At 55.4% G+C, this 14,652-nt stretch overlaps 1 protein-coding gene across 1 annotated transcript; it reads right to left on the bottom strand.

The window, feature by feature from the left end:
• Nucleotides 1-2,656: 2,656 nt before the first annotated feature.
• MTCH1 (mitochondrial carrier 1) lies at nucleotides 2,657-14,633 on the bottom strand. The gene is made up of 12 exons (XM_075521979.1): nucleotides 14,421-14,633; nucleotides 13,495-13,579; nucleotides 12,017-12,123; nucleotides 11,488-11,565; nucleotides 11,115-11,172; nucleotides 10,611-10,662; nucleotides 9,707-9,766; nucleotides 6,341-6,434; nucleotides 5,928-5,975; nucleotides 5,655-5,722; nucleotides 4,866-4,941; nucleotides 2,657-4,430 (listed from the first exon to the last, which is right to left on the bottom strand). The coding sequence occupies exons 1-12, from the start codon at nucleotides 14,616-14,618 to the stop codon at nucleotides 4,356-4,358; spliced, it is 999 nt and encodes a 332-aa protein (XP_075378094.1). The 5' UTR covers nucleotides 14,619-14,633; the 3' UTR covers nucleotides 2,657-4,355.
• Between the last annotated feature and the right edge of the window lie 19 nt (nucleotides 14,634-14,652).

The raw sequence follows: 14,652 nt of genomic DNA, 5'->3' as shown, positions 1-14,652 counted from the left end.
AAGGGACAGTGCCTCGGACAACGGCCGCCACGGTGGAGGCAACACAGACCCTCACCATGCCGGGTCGCAGCGGGGGGAGAGGAGCCGAACCAAAAGTCAGGGAGACTTTTCCCCCCGGCCCCGGCTCGCCGGGCCTGCTGCTTCTCCCCTGGGACAGGGGGGCCCGGTGCCATGCGAGCGGCCGCGGGGAAAGGAAGGCATCTCGGCCGACCCCGGCCGGCCTGTGCCGCCACCTCTTTCCCCCAAGGCCTGGGGTCTCCTCGGGGTGGGATAAAGCACCGCCAGCTCCCCCCAAGAGCACTGCCATCCCAGGAGGGGACAGGGCGGCTCGGCCTGGGGGGATTTGAGGAGTTTCCCCAAAAAAAGGGCCCACGGCAGGGAAGGGGGAGCGTGGAAAGCAGCTTCCCCACGCTCTTCCCCTCCTCTTGCAAGCTGCCAGTGATGGACAGAGCCGCCACCGCCAGCGTGGCAGGTCAGGCCCCCACGCCGAGCTTTCCCGCCCTGCCCTTTGCGGCCTTTTCTCCTTGTTTCCAGCCGGTATTTCCCTTGTCCAGCGGGGGGGAATCCAGCAGGACCCGGCTCCTCCGTAACCTCCCGCTCTGGGTGAAGGCCATCCCAGGGGACGGGGCCATCCCGCTCCCACCGAGGACAGGGCTGTGCAAAGACAGGGGACGACGGGTCCAGGGCCACCGCGCCGCCGGCGCCTGGGTCCGGTCCAAGTCCCCACCCTGAGCATTTCCCGGCACCAGCCGGTCCCACCTCCCCGGCAGCAGGATCTCCTCCACGAGGGGTTTTTTTTTTGTTTTTTTTTTTTTTAAATAATTCTTTGCCTACGTGCAGCTCGGCGCTGCGGGAGAACAGCGCAAACAGCCTTATCGAGGGCAGCCACACCGCAGGGGCACTTCCTCATGCTCGGCCGCAAGACCGGGCCCCTCCATCGCTGCCAGGGCTGGCGAGGGCTGGCAAGGGGGGCTGGCAGCCCCTGGCCTTCCCGCTGACCAGACACCGGGGTGATGGGCACCGTACAGTCATTGGGAGAGGTTTGCTGGGCCGCATTCCTCCCGCAGCCGCAGCGGGGAGAGCAGCACGGCTGGGTGGGGGTGGTTTGAACCGAAGGGTCTTTAGCAGGACGGCTCTGCAGGGGGAAAGGGAAGGACGATGCAATCGGTCCGACCTCAGCTGCACTTTCCCTGGGCACAAGGGCTTCACCAGCACCTCGTTGCTCCCCAAACCCTGCCAGGCCCAAGCGTCTGGGCCCCGCGGAGAGTCAGGGCGGCCTTGACCCGACTTTCCCTCTCCCGGCTGCCATCGCTGCCTCCCTTCTCCACCCAGCAGCTGGGAGCAGATGAGGCCAAAGTCCCGGCAATCTCCGTTTTCCAGTGCGCGGGCACAGAACGGCAGCGATCTCCACCCATCCCAGTTTTGTGCAGGAGAGAGTCAATATTTAAACCTGTTTGTTTCCTGGGCAGATAGGGGAGCGCTGGGGCTGCAGGTGGGAGAAACCCCAGGCTCCGTTGCTGGTGCCGGACCCAAACCTCCTCCTACACCCCTTCATTTGTTCTCCCGACCGCAGGTTTCACCCCGGATCCCCTCTCCTGCGGGCACGGGGCCTCGTCCCCATCAGCTGTGCTACACGAGCACCAGCTGCGGGGCCGGGCACCCACTAACAGGGCAGCAATTGAAAGGAGCAGGGAGCCCAGCCGCAGTTTGGGTTGTCTCCTTGCCTGCTTCTGGTGCAGACACTATCCCCGTGGTGGGACACCTCAAATGAAGCATGGGACAAGAAGAACCAGGGTTAGAAACAGGAGGAGGTAAGGAAATATTTAATCATCCTATGAATGGCAGCCCCTGCTTCGAGGTAAAACAGTGCATTGAAACCTTTGTAAACCTGGTTTTCATTTAAATTGACCAAAAACTATATTCAAGTGTTGTGTTTCCAGCAAACCTCATGGGTCGCAGTGAACTGGGCAGAAATTGCTGCCAGGATGCTTGCTCTGGTGCAGATTTAAGTAAATTCCTTAAAGGAAAGGCAATAGGACTTTTCATTGCAGTGGCTGCAGCCAGGCTGTGCAGAGGGTGCAGGAGGTTTTACAGGCACGTGACCAGCAGAAGGTGGCCTTCATTTTGAGGGTAAAGGCACACGTTCCTGAGCAGGCGTGGCGTGATCTGGGAGATGCAATGCCCAGTGTTGGGGTAGGCAAGACGCCAGCTCACGCGTTAAAAGGCAGGTGGGTAAGGGCCCTGGGAGCTGTGCAGGGGAGGATGGAGCGGCTGAGCCCGCCCGATGGGCTCAGAGCAGGTCTGACAGCAGCAAAGGGTCTCCACCATCCCTTCCAGGCTTGCTCAGGGTCCATTTTAACTCCTAATACCCACTTTCATGAATGTTGTTTCAAGCAGCTGAGCCCACTGCTGCCTCCACCCTCGCTCCAGGTGCTCCCAGTTTGCTCAGCCTAAACCTGCCGACCTTCCATGGAGGTGAGGAAGATCAGAGGGAATCTGAGTTTGCAACAGCTGGTTTAGCCCTGATTTTGGGGAAGAAACCAAGGGAAATGCCTGTGTTAAACTGAAACCTTCCCTGAGTGAGGGAGCCTGTTATGCAGAAAAAAATTAACACTTTTTTTTAAAAAAGAAACGCCCAAGAGTTGTTGTTTTATAGCTGTATTTCAGAGCACGGTTAAATCCTCTTTGAAATAATCTCTGGTGTTAGGGAACAGGGCCATGCATTATTTAACTTTTGTTACTGTAACATAAACTGTATGGGAGGAAAGGAGGACAGACAGGACCGACTTCACAAGACCGAAGGGAGCTGGGTGGGAACCACCGGTCCCAGTGTGTACCAGTGCTGTCCCGCACGCCCTGGCTGGGAGGTGTGGATCAAACCCATCTGATGGAGGAAAACCCCTGTGCGATGGCAGGTTGGGGTTTTCCAGAGGACCAGGATGGGATGTGACCCCAGCTGCTGCTGCGGCAGCACATGGGAACCTGCTCAAGGACCCCAAAACCTCTTCGCAGGGAGCGCAGCAACACCTCTGTGCAAAAGACTGCTTCGTGGGGGAATCAAACAGGGGAAATCTGCCTGGCTGCCATGACAGCACAGACTGGTGCAAAAAAAACTCTTGTGTGGGGAGCTGAGGATAAATCCTGCCCGGCTGCCACCGGTGAGCTCTGCTGCGCAAGGGCCGGCCATGCTCCCATGTGCCTGAGGAGCCCTTGACCCCGACGCCTCGCAAACCTTTGGCCAGCTCAAGGTTTATTCCTTTACTCCAGACAGCAACGGACCGTGTGCTCCTCCTGCAAGGAGAACCCTTGGGCGTGTAGCTATTAGCAGGACACTGCCACGCAGCAGCCCAGTGCCGCAACACACGGCTCCGTGTCCATCAGCGAAGCGGCGATGCTCGGGTTTGGCCGGAGCCCGGCGGGGCTCGTGGTCCTGTCGGCTGGGAGACGCTCGCGTGATGCAGTCGTGCTGGTACGGAAACACGCCGCACCCAAGCACGGGCCGGTCCAACCCAGGACCCATGTCCCCTGAGCAATGCGTACAGGCTGCCTGCCCGGGTTACACCCAGCAGCTCTGTTGGGTGTTATCCTCAATACAGCCCGTCCTGCGGCAAAAAGCCCTCCCAAAGCGGTTACCAACCGCAGCACACACCCTCCCCAAGTGCTCTCTCCGTGTCCAAGTCCCAACGCTGCCCTGGAGCTGAGCCATACCTGTCTCTTTGGGACTGCGCTGCTCTTTGTAGTGGGGTTCTGTTTCCCTTTTCTGTTTTGATGCTATAATTTCCCTTTCACGCCCGTGGGAGGTGGTGTGCTCCCTAGTGTTCAGGTACCCTCAAACCCTTAAATATGGGTCACAGGGTTGATCTAGCCCAGGATGAGCTGCCTGCCACACAAACGTTTGCCCTCTCCAGAAGAGACAAGACAGGAGGCTGGTCAGCTGGCGTAGCCTTCCCAGCAAGGCGACCTTGGATCTCTTGCCACTTCTCAGCTCAGGCAGAATGAAGCAGTCTTTTGTCCCTGCATCTTGGGGCTGGCTCGTTTAGTACCTGGGCATTTTCTGGTCTCCCAGACTTCCCCAGTGACTCCAGAGCCACAGCCTGGACCAAAGAGACAAGACAACTCACTTCTGCTCTCTCTGCTACACGTCCTGGTCGAGACAGCCACGAGGATGGGGCTTTGGTCCAGCTGGAGCCTGAAGCCAGACCTCCAGAAGCCAACTTGTTGCTGGCCTTGCTGGAGAGGAGGTGTCTTGTTCTGGCACCACGGACTTTGGATCGAAAAGAAAAAATATACATATATCGAAACAAGCTTAGGGTTTCTTGAGGAGTCCAAGTTCATCACCTCTCCCTGCCGAGGAGTCAGTCGATGGGGAAGCAGGCGGCTGGCATGGGTGCTCTGCGGAAGAGCAGGCTGGAGCCGCGGAACAGCTGCCCCTGAGGAGGAGGGAGAGCACAGGGTCAGGGCAGCCCTGCTGAGACCCGGCCGGGGAATTGCAGCTGGTTTAGCAGGGACCGACTCGTGCCCACTGCAAGGCCTGAGCACCCCGGGTTGCTATGGAGGAGAAAGTAGGGTTTCAGCCCCGTGGGTGCTGGAGTCGGGCATTTCCCCCAGGGATGACTGATGGAGAGGGGCAGAGCCACCTCGCTTTGCTGCGTGCAATGCATTGGCGCAAAGTTTGCAGGCTGCAAGCTCGGAGCATGTAATGGGCAGACCAGTACTGCCATGCCCGATACCAGTGCCAACTGGAGGGATGGAAACAGGTTACAGAGCACATCAAGGATGCAGCACAGGCACTTTTTGGGCAGCGCTGGAGACCTCAGGAAGGAGCAGAGGGAGCCCAAGGCCTCGCGTGTGCCCTGCTCCCTCACCTGAGCACTGAGATACCTCCAGCAATGGATCCAGGATGTAAACGCAGGAGCGTAGGGAGGGAGGCCGGCACGCAACCTGCATGGCAACAAGAAATAGCTGAGATGGTATGTACAGATGTCACTTTATCCAGACAGGTAACATAAGAGCGGCAATAAGTGTAAGTGAGGACACAGAAACAGTGTCCGTACCGGGCTGAAGGCCAAATGACCAGCTCGTTATTTACAATGCAACAGATCGTGTAATTTAATTACCCCTTGGAGTCTACAAATAAGGAGTGTACCTGGATACGTTAAGAGTCCAGGACTATACGCTGTATCTACACCTTCAAGAGCCACCAGATATGAAGAAAAGAAAACACTATACCAGCGGCTTGGATCCAGTCCCCTTCCCCTAAGCACGAATGCGGAAGACTTCTTGCAGCAGTGGGTTCGGGAAAGCAAGTTTGGTCCTGCTCCTGTCTGCACCCATTGCCCCATTAAGAGCTTTGCTTTCGCTCCCCAGAGCCAGCACGGTCCCTTTGATCCCTTCTGCCTCTGGTCTAGTTCCTATCAGACCACACCACCACGACTCTCCCTATTTCTCTCCACTTGAGCTTTTATGCTGCTCTTGTCTGTGCCCTCTGATCTAAAATTATAAGCAACCTGGGACAGGAAACGAGCCAACTCTGCGAGGTGCCATATAGTTTACGGTTCTGTATGAAAGCTTTACGATCGTTAGCAGAGGATTCAGACAACAAGGGGCTGGAAGAAAGGAAGGGAAAGCCTTAGATCTCAGTGTGACGGACATACCCACAGTTGTTCACTGCCATGAGATCTCCCACGAGAAGGAATGGGTACGTCAGCATGCTCACAGCGATCTGAAAGCACAGAAAACCGGTAGCCTCTCTAACGTTCATCATGTCAAAAAAGCTAGTTCCAGCTTTTGCATGTTAGCAGAGTTATCCTCTGTTAGCAGAGTTATCTTTGGATATAAAGCACAGACCAGCCTCTTCCCCCAGACCGTGAGCTCTCACCTCACAGATGTCAGGAAGAGGAGAAATGACATGGCAGTTGCCTACGTACCCCCATCACGAATTTTGTGTAGCTCCGGATCACCGATGCCTGGCTGAACTGGAAAGAGAAACCAAAGGGATTATGGAGGAGGCTGGATGACACCAGGCTGTCGCTGTCACTACACGACATCCCTCAGCCTGAGACGATGGGTGTGGGGCAGGGGAAGAAGGCAGAAAGCAACAGCAACCACACCGCATCCCAGCTGAGAATCAGGGAGAACATTTGCTATCAAACCTGATCCCCTGAACTGCAGCTGAAACACAGCCCTGAGCAGACATGGCATCTTTAGCACTTTTACAGTGTTTTACCCAAAGCCCAGTGTCTGTTTGTATTAAATTAGCCATTAACCTCCCATTAACTCCTTCCAACTGCAGGTGCTTGGTACGGGCCCCCCAAACCCTCCATCTGGCACTTCCACTCACGTTATCGTCCACCGCGTAGGTGTTGATGAAGTGAGCCAAGAGGTTGCAGCACCAGAGGAAGATGACATCCCCCAGGATGTGAGGGACCAAACCGCTGCAATGGCAAAGAGGGGCGTGAGGTGCAGAAGGGTCCCAGTGCCGCCTTCCGAGGCGCCCAGCCCTCCCTCACCCCCTCCACCAGCGCAGAGGAACCCCACTCCCCCAAAATGCATCTTTACTTTGGGAGGAACTGAAGGGAAAAGGGGAGATTTCAAGGAAGAGCTCTGCCGGCCTTCAAACACGGTCCTACGCGTGCTGCCAGCTGCTCTGGACGGGGGATGCTCTGGAGTGGGAAGTTTGGGATCTGTGGCTTGGCCATGACTCAGCCAAGTGCCCTTGTTCTACCCCAAATCCTTTCTTGGCCCGACTCCTGCTCGGAAACCCAGGCAAGACACAGATGAAGCGGGTTTCTGTTAAGCTCATTTGCAGATGCTGTTCCGGATGCAGAATGAGAAGTTCATCTCTTTGTGGAACCTCCCTCCTTTTAGAAATTAAAATGAGGGGGGTTGCTCCTGCAAAACCTGCTCTACTGCAAAGTGGGATTAACTGGGGGCAGCACTCCCGTCCCTGATTGTCCCCGTCCCTGCTGCCACCTGAGAGCACGGGGACTCGGGGTGATGTGCTGCTTTGGCTTATGGCTCTCATCGACACGTGGGCCGGAGCTCCCAGCAGCACGAGCACCCCCGGCTTCTGCAACTAATGGCACTAAAACATTAACAAAGCGTTTCAGAAGGTTTCTCCGGTTTGTCAGAGCTCCTACAGCATCTGTTGCACCAGCGCAGGCATCGAACGTGGGGCCTCCTGCTTTGGGTGTGCGGTTGTTCCACTGCAAAAGGATCCAGGCGTGTTTTAAACCTGCCTGTTTCACCAGCAGATGTGTTCAGACAGTTCTTCTGAAAATGAGCCTGTTGAGAGCCACACGAGTGTTTGCTGGGCTGGAAAGAGCCACCTCCAAGCACTCTAGTCCGAGTCACTGATTTCTTCCCAAACACCACGCTGCCCTTCGGAGAAGGGGCCCAGTTTTGTTTCCTGCTGTGGTCGCTGCAGCAGCAGAGCGGCAATGAGGACTGCATGCTCTGATCCAGCCCGCTTCACTCGCTTGCTGTTAGGGTTTGTACTTTTTGGAGACAACCTGTGTATTGTCACGGTGTACTGTCAAAGGTATACAAAGGTGTACACTTTTTGGTGTATTGTCAGGGGCTAGGCACAGCAGAAGTCCTCAACAGAAGATCTGCTGGCTTAAAAGATGCGATACATGAGAGCAACGGACAGGACAAAGAAATCAAAGCTCTCTGGTCCCAAAAAGATGGTCTGCTTTGCATTTAGCATTCAGCCTTTGTAAAAAATCCTTTCTCAAAGTCAAGTCTGAAGCAGACTCCTGAGCTGCTGCAGATACAACAGGGGCTTAATAAAGTCCAGAAACAGAGGGCTGGTCCAGGACCAGGCCATGGCAGCCACGTAAGTAAAACCTCACCCATCTATCGATGATGATCCCATCCCTCTCTCTACTCCGTCATCAAAGTAATGACGGATGCTGGGCCTGAGTTCATGGGATGACTGGAGACCAGGGGTCTAACAGAGCTGCAGACAGGGACTAAAGAAAAACCAAATTCATTTGTGCTACAACTCTCACGCCTGGCGAGATGTCCAAGGAGATCTGGACTAGGAATATTTTTAGAAGACGCAAGTCATTAAAAGCTGAAACAGCAGCAGGCAGCTGAGGAAGCCTGCGTGATGTACAGTGATGCAACCCCGCAGGAGAAACCCCGGTGCTGGGGAGCCGGGACAAGCCACCTCCAAGCTGACCCTGCGCGGCAGTTTCAGAGCCCCAGGAACATCTTTCTGGCCTGCTGGCAGGCAGGACACTGCTGCAGATACGAGGGGAAGCGAGATAAGTCCATCCCCTGAAAAGTCTTTATCTCTAGCCAGGCACACATCCAGAGCGAGCGTGTGCTGCTGTTATTGCTGCGTAGAGGTTATAAGGCCATGAGAAACAAGTGCACCGCAATGATTTTAAGGGAGTGGATGTGTTTGGATTGCGTTAGGAGGGCTGAGAGCAGAAAAGCAGCAGTTTGGTCCTACAGATGCAGTTTGTGTTCCCCTCACAGCAGTGTGATTTCCTAGCGGGGTTGTAGAGCACGTATAACTTCAGAGCCCTCCTGAGACATTTTGGGTTGTGTTAAAGCCTTTCCTGTGAACTATTAAGTTTAATTAGGCTACCAACAGTGTTTATTTTATGTGGAGGAAGGGAACGCGGCGGCTCCTTTCACATTATTTCCTCGGGAGGTGGAGGAGAGGGAGGGCTGCCGGGCAGCATGCTCCAGCTGTGCCCCACGCACAGGGAACATCCCAGAGGAACCTGTATTTAATGGAGGAGATTTGGGGCTGCACAGCTCAGCAGAGAAGCTGTGGGCTGCAAAAGGAAGATGCAGTGACACCCAACTGATGGGGTCTCTGCAGACCCCTGGCCCTTTCCCCTTGGGGAAGGACAGGGTGAGAGCCCCTGCGATTGCTTGCCTCTTCCCGATGCATTCATGTTTCATCTGGAGGCCCAAATTTTGTGATTGCAGAGCCAAAGGCATCAGCCCTGGAAACCCCTCCTGAAATTTTGGAATTGCTTTTACTATTATTGACATAATAAAGTGAGTTATCTCCCCCCCGGGAGCGGAGGCAGCAGGTGGTTCTGTTTTTATATAGATGTGGGAAAAAAAGGCAAGAAATGTTAAGGGTTCAAGCAAAAAGGTGTCCACTAGACTTCCACTTTAGCGACGCCATCAACTCGCTATGCTTCGTAAGCGGCTGGAAGCACCTTTCGGCTCCTTTCGGTCCAGGCAGCATCACGCTCCCGCCATAGAGGCAAACCTGCTGCCAGCACAAACCACCTGCTCATTACAAGCGCCCGCAGTGCTCTTCAGAGGAATGTGCTTCTTATCCAGGCCCTGGCTTTGATTTCAACAAGGGGTCTCATTGTTGCACTTGACCTTGGTGCCTGTTGCACAAACAAATGCTTTAAATGCCCCTTCACTGAAACACAAAGAAGCACCAAGGGAAAAAGAAAGGTAAGAAAAAATACAGGGTTTTCCCTCGGCTCTGAAGGTTTGATTGAAAATAAGATCTGGGGCAAACTTAATGGTCAAACTGGGGCGCTGTCAAAGGCACAGATTTAATCTGTGCTCATGGGAGTGATGCGAGAGTCCTGTGATCAGACAAGGTTTCAGCTGGGGGAAGCTCAGCACGACTCCTTTAACTGAGGTGGGCAGAGCAGCCAGAAGAGCCATCGGCGCCTTCGGACTATGGGAGAAAGTATTTAAACGACAACTCACGTACACAAAGAATCCCAGGATCCCTTCTTCCTTAAATATCCTGCCGATGGCGCCGAACACACCGCTGCCAAGAAAGGAAAAGAGCTATAAGCGTGCAGGGGTTGCTCCGTCTCTGTCCCGCGCAGCTTCACGTGCACTCTGCAGCCACCAGCCATAGCAGTGCCCTGCCAGCCATCATGGCAGCAATGCAGGCAGCTCTGTTCTCCTGCTTCTCCTCAACCCACGAAGGAGGGTTGTGTCCGCGCTCTGGCAGTCGGCAACGACGCCTGGGACAACACTCAACTTGCTGACAACTGTTTAAACGCTGAAGCTAGAAGAGCTCTGCTTGGCTTTGTGCGAGTGGATACACGTGCCACAACCACGGCACATAGTATGCTTTGATTAGGCTGATTCTCAACCCAAGAACCCTGTCCTGCCTCTGGGAGCTCGGGCTGGCAGTTGTGGGGTAGCTGCAATCACGTCTAACACGCTTTCAAGTGGCTGCAAGTGCAGTTTTGCCCTGCAGAGAGGTAGGTATTACTGAAAAAGGCTTGGAAAAATCTTGCAGGCTAGCAGGGTTGCAGCAACGCTTTGTATTACCTAACTCTGCCTCCCTGCTGACTTCCCTTTCTATTAACACCTAAAGCAAAAAGGCAGGAGACTCGCCGTGTGATCAGCAAGGCGCATTACAGCCACCAAAATCCCCATGGTCACAAGGCAGAACAGAGGCACGCCAGGGACAGCGGCCAGCCTTCCCACCTCCCTTCACCCCACAGTCACCCACCCTCTAACCATGGCTCAGATTCACTTTTCAGTCTCCCAGACCTCCTGGGTTGCCATATCCCCCGTTGAATGGGAGCATCTGGCACGGCTGACTCCAGGACTCGCGCTTCTGTGTGCCCGAACCCTTCGGAGCTGCAGCCGCTCACCTGTATTTGACTTCCCGGCCTACAAACTGGACCATGCAGCGCATAGAGATCACTACGAGGAAAGAAACACAGAGCTGACAAAGAAACAAATCCAGTTTGGGTTGCAATGGATGTAAAGGAAAATGCAACCTGACCCTTCTGTCCTTCCTTCCCTCAACTCGCATCACCTCCAGCTCCTCTCGGTGGTCCTCATCACCGCAAGAGAAACCAGGCACCAGTGCCCTCCCCTAGTCTGTAAGTGATGGGAAGGATTTCTGGCCCTAACCCCAACGGGATCTCTAGGACAAGCTCTTGGATGAATGGGACGAGAGCACCTCGCCGCTCGGCTGGGTTAGTCCCTGAAGGCCAACCCAAGTGTCAGCCTCCCTGCGCAACCACTCAGACCTGCGTCTGTTCTGCGGTTTCATACGAAGCCATTTGTGATAGAGAAGCGCATCGAGTAAATGGGGTTTTGGGGCAATCCTCAGTCTGGAGAGGGCTGCCAGGCAGAGGGAGAGGACTCACCGTGCAGCGGATGTGAGACAACCCGGGACACGCACTGCATCATCATCTCATGAGATGTCTGGGGAGAAAAAACCCACACCTGTATGAAAAGCTGCGCTACTCCACCTGCACAAATCAGGCCCTTTCCCTTAGCGGAGTGAAACCCATTTCGGGTCCCTCTTTTGAAATCTGTTGTTCGTGGTAAACCTCTATTCCTACAAAATATTTCACAGGTAGACACAGAGCGGCTACTAAATACCACAGCCTTTTCACCCAGAGTTTCTCTCCAAGTAATTTCACCCACAGCCCACAGTTTAAGAGTCCTTTGCTCTCCAGGCACATCCCTAATGCAATCTCCCCGGTCACTCATTAACATGCAATATCCACTTCTCACCTCTTTCACCACTTTCCTAAGGGAGGTCTTCACATCATCCTTGTTAGAAACATGCTCCATGTCTTCCAGTGGAAAGGCCTGAGCGGAGACAGAAGAAACGTATGGTCAAAACTGATGGAGATGCTGACCCACAAACCCTCCATGTCTGAGGACAGGAGGAAACCACGAGCAGTTGCGCTCTAGATGGGAGGAGAAGAAAAACAGGCAAGAAGGAACATAGGAGAAGGAAGGATGAAAAGTAAAACAGGGGAAGAGAGGGGTCACGAAACCGCTTACAACAGATAAAAGGCAAGTGGTTGTTCAAATTAAATTAAAGTTGTTTAAAAAATAAGTTGTAGGGATATGGGCACTGCTCTCCTCCTGTCCTGGAGGACTATTCAAAGCCCTTAGGAGATGGAGAGGGATGAGCGCTTTATTCCTCCACGTGCAGTCGTGGCTGGGTGCAGGCACACGCAGGCTCCCTGGCTCTGCTGCAGTAGCACCAGCCGACCCAACAAGCTGATTTATGGAGAGAGAAGCCGACCTTTACCTTCTTCACGCTCCCCCTGGTGATGGTTGATAAAGTGCTTGAGATGAGGCGAGGAGTAAGACCACGGAAGAGGCCTCTTTTCCCATCCACTTCCACAATGTGTCTGGCTGGGTAAGAAAACACCAGGCTGCCGTCAGTCGGGAACCGGCCAACTCGCGGAGAGCATCCCAAACACCTCCGGCGTGCAGCCGAAACCGCGCCGGAGCTCAGCGCAGCACGGCAGCCGCTCTGCGGTCCCACCGTAAGTGATTTATTGTAACAGTCCTAAATAAATTTCATATAGGATGCAAAGAATCCTTAAGTATTCCCTGTCACATCTGTCTAATCTGGAAGGGCAGCTCCAGTCTTTTGGGCTACTTCTCGTCTTTTGATTGTTTTGCTCACCTGAAAGGGCTACACGGCAGTTTGGACTGAACCAGGGTAGGGAGGGATCACCTCATGCGTTGTGGGGTGTCACCTCCTCCCTCCGCCCCGGGGCGTCAGACTCAGGGTTAATATGGATCTCACAAACCCAGGTTCAGTTCCTGCTCCACCACCTTCTCCCCGGCAAACTTCCTCAGGTCTCCAGCCCAAAAAAAAGCCAATGGATGCAATTTCTCCCTGATATAACACGGTGGAATACAACCCACTACATGCTTGTGGGTACCAACTGCTCCTGCCCCCATCCTCTGCTGTCCCAAGGGAAGCCAGGAAGGCTCTGCACGTCTCCATCACCCAATGCTGTAAATCTATTTGGAAAATGCATCTTCCAAAGGGTGGCACTGGAGCATTTCCAGCCCTGGGTGTTCCAGGACAGGTCTGCAGTGCTTTCGTACTGCTCCTGCGCCGGGTCCCCCTGCCCCACGGGTACCGCTGTCCGATTTTGGGATCAGCCCGACTTGACTTTCAGGACTGTGCGCTCCCCTTCCCCACAGCAAACCCGCTGGGAAAGCAACCCCCAAGGTCACAGAGTATTCACCCGCCTCTCCTGTGCTGCTCCACCCACAAGGAGAGAAAAACAGTATTTTTTTTTTTCCTTCTAAACATCTTACCTTCCCTTTTCTTGGTATTTCTGTCCCTTTAGGGCTCCATCTACCACACAAATGAGCAGGGCAGGGGGCCAAGTTATTGCAGGGCTGTTTTGTAGCGAAGAAAGGCACTTTGCTATCTCTAACGCACACAAAACCCTCCACCAACAAACCTACACTCCCTAAACCCTCCCCACAGCCGCCACTACGGTCCAAACCCGGAGCAACGTGTCACGGGAAGGGGATGCAGCACCGGGGCCACCATCTCCTTGTCGCCAACAACAGGTAGGTAAATCTGACGGCTTTGCAACTAGTTGTAGGGTTTTATGTCTCATCGCAGCCTCGGGATAATCCCAAGGATGCTGCCAGGGATGTGGGAGTGCTGACGGAGGTCAGCGCGGTCTACCTGGCAGCTCCCAGCCCCGTTTTTAGGCAGGACCTCGCGCTGGCAGGGGGGGGACATTCGCTCACCGTAGGTGAAGAAGCCGGGCAGGTACAGGACTTTCCTTCCCAGGACGTTTCTTCCAACGGTTGGAGGTAGTGGCTCATGCCCGACCTGCAAGAGAAACCCCGTGAGCAGGTCCCTGCCCCTGTCCCGGTGCTCCCGAAGCCCCTGGGCCACACGGCCTCGATCCCGGCATCCGCAAGCTGCCGAAGGGCCACGTGTCCCCCCCCCCCCCCCCGTCACCCTCAGATACATGGGGTGCCATGACACGGGCAGTCCCCTTCCCATTATATGGGGTCCCTAGGGTACAGGGGGTCCTCGTCCTTCCCGTTTTATGGGGGTCCCTATTACAGAGGGGGGCTCAGGACACTGCAGGTCCTCGTCCCCCGGTTATATAGGGGTTTCCCATCCCTCATTATATAGGAGTCCCCATTGCAGAGGGTATCCTCATCTTTCCCATTTTATAGGGGTCCCCCCATCCCCTGTCATATGAGGGGGTCCCGATACCCCTGCTATAAAGGAGTTCCCACTGTATAGGGGTCCTCACCCTTCCGTTATATAGGGTCTCCTATTCCCTGTTATATAGGGGGTGCCCATCGTGGAGGGTACCCTCATCCTCCTATTATACAGACTTCCCCATTTCATACAGGGTGACCTCATCCCGTTACATACGGGGGTTCCCGTTACATGGGGGCCCTCATTGCCTCCTTATATAGGGGTGTCCCCCCATTATATAGGTGTCCCCATTGTGTCCCCTGTTATGGGGGGGGGGCTGTATATATAGTGGTCCCCAGCACACAGAGGTCTCCATAGGGGCACTACACAGGGGTCCCCCTCCCTTCACTATATTGGGGTCCCGATCCCCCGTTATACGTGGGCTCCCCGTCCCCCCCCGGTGCCCCCCTCCCCGCCCGCCCGCCCGCCCGCCCGCACCCTCCCGGCGGCCCCGGACCTGGACGAGCAGCTTGACGTAGAGCAGCGGGTGGCTGGCGGCGGCGAGCCCCGCTCCCAGCACCACGAACAGCCCCTCCGCGCCCTCGGCCCGGGCCGCCCCCGGGGCCGCCCCCCCCGGGGCCGCCGCCGTCGCCCGCCCCGCGACACCGCCAGGGGGCGCCCGCGCCGCCGGGGGCAGCGGCGCCGCCGCCGCCATGGCCCCCCGCCGCCGCCACCACCACTGCGCCTGC

Source organism: Mycteria americana, chromosome 20 (assembly GCF_035582795.1).
Source record: "Mycteria americana isolate JAX WOST 10 ecotype Jacksonville Zoo and Gardens chromosome 20, USCA_MyAme_1.0, whole genome shotgun sequence".
NCBI classification, from domain to species: domain Eukaryota; kingdom Metazoa; phylum Chordata; class Aves; order Ciconiiformes; family Ciconiidae; genus Mycteria; species Mycteria americana.
This window is presented reverse-complemented; position numbering and strand designations above follow the sequence as displayed.

Coding starts and splice junctions, on each gene's coding strand:
- MTCH1 (XM_075521979.1), bottom strand. CDS start 14,618: ATGGCGGCGGCGGCGCCGCTGCCCCCGGCGGCGCGGGCGCCCCCTGGC. Junction 12,124..13,494: donor GCCCGGCTTCTTCACCTACG/GTGAGCGAATGT, acceptor TTTCTTACCCAG/CCAGACACATTGTGGAAGTG. Junction 4,431..4,865: donor GGAGGTATCTCAGTGCTCAG/GTGAGGGAGCAG, acceptor CCTCCTCCTCAG/GGGCAGCTGTTCCGCGGCTC.